General features: G+C 41.3%; 1 protein-coding gene across 1 annotated transcript; it reads left to right on the top strand.

The window, feature by feature from the left end:
• The first annotated feature begins 3,295 nt into the window (after positions 1 to 3,295).
• LOC121283212 (dispanin subfamily A member 2b-like) lies at positions 3,296 to 6,194 on the top strand. The gene is made up of 2 exons (XM_041197489.1): positions 3,296 to 3,590; positions 5,718 to 6,194. Exons 1-2 carry the CDS (start codon positions 3,381 to 3,383, stop codon positions 5,919 to 5,921), a joined length of 414 nt encoding a protein of 137 aa, XP_041053423.1. The 5' UTR covers positions 3,296 to 3,380; the 3' UTR covers positions 5,922 to 6,194.
• Positions 6,195 to 6,424: the final 230 nt, after the last annotated feature.

Genomic DNA, 6,424 nt, shown 5'->3' with positions numbered 1-6,424 from the left:
AGCAGAAGGAACTCAAAGAGACCATGCTTGATGTCAGAGTTCGAGATGAGGTGAGCAACCTTCAAAAGGAAAAAGAAAACCTGCTGAAAGACCTTTGCACAATACGAGATTCCCTCAGGTCCATGTTTGTACCTCTGGAAAAGCATGAAGAGAAACAGAAAGAATTCAGCACTTCGCTGAATGAACTGAAGAATGAACTGGCAGAGAAAACACAACAACGCTCAATTTTCCAGGAGACAACAAACAAATACATAAAAGGAATGGAAGAGCTGAAGAATCAACTACATGAAGCAAAACAGGATATGGAAGTGAAAGTGGCAGAATTTTCTAAGAAGCAGACAGATAATGAAATTTTGGGAGATTCAGCCACTGAGCTCAGGCAAGTTGAGCTGGCATCTGAGAGAAGTCTGGCCAATAGTGAAGCCGAAAAGAAAGCCAAGATTAAAGTCTGTGCTAGAAAGAAGATAAAGAAATACTGATTGAACTTTAATTCTGGCAACATACAAGTACACTTTCATACATATGCCTGGCAATCAAATTGTAAACACTGATGCACTTAGTCGTTTGCCTTTACAAGAAAATGATGAGGATGTCCCAGTTCCACAGGAACTTGTTTTACTGTTAAATTTCTTAGATTCCTCACCAGTATACGCTCGACAGATCAGAGACTGGACAAGTCGGGACCCAGTCCTATCTCAAGTACAAGAATAAGTGCTTCATGGTTGGTCACAAGAGCCCATGTCTGATGAAATGAAACCATACTTTAACAGAAGACATGAAATAACCAACCAGGATGGCATCTTATTGTGTGGAGCACAAATGATAGTTCCTCCAAAAGGAAGGGAGCCACTGTTAAATTAACTACACAGCACACATCCAGGAATATCCTGAATGAAGGCCATAGCACGCAGCTACCTATGGTGGCCTGGGATGGATGGTGAAATAGAGAATTTAGGGAAGAATTGAGTGCAATGTCAGCAACTGTAAAAGTTATCTTGAACAGCTCTGTTACAGACTTGGGGAGGGTGGGGGCAGGAATACCATAGACTATGTGGGACCTTTCATGGGAACAATGTTTCTGTTCATTGTCGATGCCCACTCAAAATGAATGGACATACATGGGGTGAAGTCTCCAACGTCGACTGCTACAATTGAGAAGCTACGTCAAAGTTTTGCCATTAACAGACTACCAGAAGAAATTGTTTCTGATAATGGCATGGCATTTATGAGTGCTGAGTTTCAATGGTTTGTCAGCCTCAACATTATCACTCATGTAAAACTTCACCATGCCAGCCTTCTTCAAGTGGACTGGCGGAAAGGGCTGTTCAAATATTCAAGGCTGGTGTTATGACCGAGCAGTTGGTAAAGCTGAGTTAGTTTAAAAAAATCCCAGAGGGAAACTTCATACAACTGTCATAACTTATCATTTTAATTGCTCCATTTCAGATGCAACTCTAAATTCAGGAATCATACTACCAGCTCTCAAGAGATTTTATATTAAGCTAAATGAAACATTTTATTAATTTACACAAGTTAAATATATACACATGGCTACAAATTACTACAATCATAACTTTTAACAAATTTACAAACCAATTTCCATTAAGGCAACAGGAACCCATAGACTTAACCAGACACCAGGCAAAGCATTTTCACCTTACGAATTCAAAGTGATGTTCTTTTCATTTTGGCTCCTGTGGAGACAGTTGGAGGCTTACAGCTGCTTTTGATCTCATATTGCTTCTGCCCTACACACACAAAGCTGCTCATTGCTCAAAGCTGCACAGCTCATTGGGTGCAAATTCTCACTGCATCGCCAGCCTCTTCTAACAATAAAACCCCTTTCATAGTACCAATTTTATTAGCAATATAAACACATTGCTTTGTCTCTGCTCACCAGGTGCCAGAATTCACCTCACTTGAATGCTCTATTCAAAAAAATGCAGATGTACTCTATCTCTCTTAGATATCAAAACTAGTACACATTAAAGTACCCAGACTAGCTGGCTTTAATCCAATTAAAATACACCCACAGACTAAACCTCTATTTCAAAAGAAAAATATTTTCTGATAATATTATATACATTAATAGCTTCATGACACAGACGTGAAGAAGCTAACTGGAGATTCTTTAGCAACCAAGCTAGAACGTTTTCTTTTCCATTATAGGGCCACCCCTCACACAGCAACAGGTGTCACACCTGCATAATTATTGTTGAAATGCCATCTCAGGATGAGATTGAGTTTAATGATGCTAAATTTAGAGCGGAAGGTGGAAAGGAGTCAGGGAAGCCTGAAAACCAAAAACAACTGGCTCAGCCATGAGAGGAAATTTACTGTGGGAGAGACGGCATATGTGAAGAACTTTGGAGAAGGACCAAAGTGGTTACCGGGTGAAATAAGTGCAGTGACTGGACCTTTATCTTACCCCATGGAGGTGAAAGACTAAGTCACATGGAGATATGTGAATCATTTAAAGAAGAGAGAAACTGATCACCAAGAATTGATTCCACCAGTATTCATGACTGGGTCAGCATTTCCTGTTAAGAGAACTCAACCCAGTACAGACATATCTGATGTTCCTGTAAGAGCTGAGATGCAGGTGCCCAGTGAAGCACCTGATATTCAGGCAACTACGGAAAAGGAGGCTCCTAACAAAGCATCTGAAGTTGTAGAGCTGAGATATTCTGCACTCATAAAGAAACCACCTGAATAACTGCACTTGTAAATTCCTTATGCAGTATAAATATTTTGTTTTGAGAAATTTGTACTTGTAAATATATGTATGTCTGAGTAAAGGAGGAAGGATGTGATAATTATGGTTTATTTAGTGTGTAATAAACCTTTCAGAATAATGCTGGTTAAGGAAGATCACATGATCTTGAGTACTCAATAGGAGAGTACCTTGTAAATAAACTTAGTTTCCACTTAAGTGTCTGTTGGTCAACTCTATCAATAGTACCAACTCCGTCAACACTCACAACACCTTCTCCTGTATAGGGGTGTTAGATTTGTGGTCTTCCAATCCATTGGGACCTTTCCTGAATCTAAGGTATTTTGAAGGATTACAACCAATGCATCCACTATCTCTGCAACTACTTTTTTAAAATTCTAGGGTGCAGGCCATCAGGTCCGGGAGACATGTCAGCTGTTAGTCCCATTAATTTTCCTAACACTTTTTTCTGGGAGTATTACCTCTTTCTAGAGTTGGTGGGAGGGGTATTATTTGTCCCTGGGTCTATTTCCAATCCCTGGGGGGATTACAGACCATCATTCGGGCTGTTGGGGTGGTTCCTGTCTCTCGCTCCGCCCCGCTCTATAAATTGTCGAATGCAAGCAGTTCACAATCAGTTTCCTCCTTCACTGAGAAAGGATCCGAGATGGAGCACAAAGCAGACTCAGTGCCGCTGAATACCCGTACCTACCCATACCAGGGGCTGAAGGAGGACGACCAGGCGGTCCAGTCCACCGTCATTACGGTGGCCCCGTATGTGCTGCCGGTCCGGGACCACCTGCTCTGGTCCATCTTCAACTTCCTCTACATGAATTTCTGCTGCCTCGGATTCGTGGCGCTGGTCTTCTCGGTCAAAGTGAGTGCGGGACTCGGGGACGTAGACCTCGGGGAGGGATAGTCAGAGAGCTCAAGCGGTGGGTAGGCTCGTGGGTTTGGAGCGGACGGGGTACATTCCGGAAAGTTTGAGTGTGAAGAGAGTTTGAGAGTGGGTTTAGGGAGGGTGGGGAAGAGAGTAGGCAGCCCCGGGCTGTGGAAGTGCCGCCTCCCCACATCTCCCAGTCACTCATTGGGCTGCCGGTGCCGCTCGGATCGGTCCCGGGCTCCCGGTCTCTCTTCCCCAAACCCGGCTCTGCTCCCGGTTAAAATTCCCAGACGGGTTCTAATGATGTTAAGCGGGATAATATGGTTTTGAGGACAAAAATTATCTTTATTAATTGTAGCAATTTACTGGGCGATGTTTGCCGTTTGTAAGTGTTTTGGGACTTTCTTGCTCAGGAACTGTTACCGATTAAGTGCATCTATAAAGTGATAGTATAACATTGCACAAAGGGAGCTCTTTCGCACAATTTTTGTGTCAACTCATGCAAATTGCAACTCAGTCACTCGCTCGTTCCCCCAGTCCGGACTATTTTCCCCCTCTCTCTTCAAGTATTTATCTAATTCCCTTTAGAAATCAATGATTAGAAATCAAAAGTATAAATCGTGAAATCTGTCTCGTTGAAGAAGAGGAAGCAGAATCTGCCATGAATATACAACCTGAAAGTCGGTAGAACTGAGTCAATCCAGGTAGTCATTAGAGTCAATGAACAACTCATCAAAATAGAGGTCCATACTGGGGCATCAATGTCTGTGATAGGAGAACATATGTTCAGATACTTGAATAAAGGAGTCCATCCTTTAAGTTTGGAAGAATTGAGCATTAAATTAAAAACATATACAGATGAAGAAATAAGAGTGAAAAGGATATGTCAAGTCCTGGTGCAGTATGGAGATCATTCTATAAATTTACCCCTTTATAGTAGTAGCTGGGGCAGGCCCCAGTTGAATTGGTCGCAACTGGCTCAAAAAGATTAAATTGCAATAGGCTGACATTTTTCAAATCAGAACGAGAAACTTACAGGAATTGTTACAAAAGTATGCTTCCATTTTTAGTGACTAGCTAGGAATGATTCGTGGGCTACAAGCCAAAATTCACAGAGACCGTAACACAACCCCCAGATTTATCAGAGCCAGACCAGCCCCTTATGCTCTATGGGACAAAGTCGCGACTGAGATAAACAGGCTGGAAAAATTGGGTATTTTACAACCACTGCAATTTTCTGAGTGCGCGGCACCCATAGTACCCGTACTGAAGCCAGACCAAAGTGTTCGCTTATGTGGCGACTATAAGTTAACTGTAAACAAGAGTGGCCAAACTTGATAGACACCTGATACCAAAGGTTGACGACTTATATTCAAAATTGGCAGGGGGCAGCAGATATTCAAAATTCGACATGAGTCATGCCCACCAGCAAGTAGAGTTGGAAGAATTCATGACCATCAATATACATCAAAGATTGTATCAATGTACTTGAGTACCCTTTGGGGTCTCATTGGCGTGTGCTATTTTCCAGCATACCATGGATAATCTACTTCAGGGGTTGCCCCATGTTGTTTATCTGGATGATGCCTTAGTCACGTGATCAACTTACTCCATTTTATTAAAGGTACATAGCACTCCAGTCTTCTCTGCTCTGATAGTAGGTCAGGTAGACAACTTCTAACGTTCTACTGATCACAACAATAGAGCAACATTCTGTCTGAATACTTCCAGATTGAATTTTGAAGGAATTGCCAATTTTAAGGATGAGGAAAAACAAACCAATCTTTCACTCTAAGATCACTGGAATAAGGGTTATTTTAATGAACCTATTACTTTGGACTGTTTTTCTTCAGATGGGAATCAAGGCCAATTGCTTCAATTTTTTTTGATGCATTGAACAATATTTTTGAATTGAGTCTGACAGACTACACATATTTGTTGCTGGAAATTACTGTGTGCAATGAACAAGTGTACAAATGAAACTTAATTCAATAAAACAACTCAAACAATGTAAATGCTCCTTTTGTTAGAAGGTATTTTGCACAGACCATTTCAAAGTTACCAGAATTTCAAGTGCTGAATTGTGTTTGTTTGTATTTACACATCATCTTCCCTTTTCAGTCTAGAGATCGGAAATCCCTGGGAGATGCAGAAGGAGCTCAACATTATGGCTCTACAGCCCGATCACTCAACATTGCAGCCACAGTGCTGACCATCCTTGCCATCGTAATCTGCATTGTGATGGTAATTGTTAGCCTGTCCATGGTGAATCACATCATACAACAAGAGCAAGAACAGTTTAATTTCTTTGGAGGTGGAAATTGAATGAAGCAATGGTGGCACTGGCTCATTGTCCAGGAGCTGATGCACTCTATTATTGCTTTTTTCTATCTATAATATCTATGTAATACTGTCATGTTTAAAGTGATCACCTCGCAGCAACACAGATTTCTTTTCATTTAAACTTGGTCAAGGTGTGTGTGATAAGTTAATAAACCAATTAATAACTCAGGACTCTTGGCGTTTGTAGGTGAAAACAGGAAGCTTGCTGTTAAACATTTCCTCTTGGACAGTAAAATAAAGACGTTTTACTTGCAACCATATTGCATTGAATGGGTTTGTGATGAAGTGCTGTCATTCCATGGCAGTGGTGTACTTTGTTCTGGGAAGCAATAAATCCAAAACTTGATTTGCAGAGTGTCAGTTGGTGGCACAGGACTGATGGTCTTTAACATTCAGATGCTACTGTTTGCATTTTGGAGCAAGGTGTAGTTCCTTGAATAGGTCTCCTCAATAAATAACTTGGAGATGAGAGAAAATGGACTGTG

Source organism: Carcharodon carcharias, chromosome 10 (assembly GCF_017639515.1).
Source record: "Carcharodon carcharias isolate sCarCar2 chromosome 10, sCarCar2.pri, whole genome shotgun sequence".
NCBI classification, from domain to species: Eukaryota; Metazoa; Chordata; class Chondrichthyes; order Lamniformes; family Lamnidae; genus Carcharodon; species Carcharodon carcharias.
The sequence above is the reverse complement of the archived record's forward strand: the minus strand, read 5'-3'. Positions and strand labels throughout refer to the sequence as shown.

Bases quoted from the DNA above. Each gene is read 5' to 3' on its own strand.
- LOC121283212 (XM_041197489.1), top strand. From the start codon at position 3,381: ATGGAGCACAAAGCAGACTCAGTGCCGCTGAATACCCGTACCTACCCA. The intron at 3,591-5,717 runs GTGAGTGCGGGA...TTCCCTTTTCAG, and splicing joins CGCTGGTCTTCTCGGTCAAA to TCTAGAGATCGGAAATCCCT.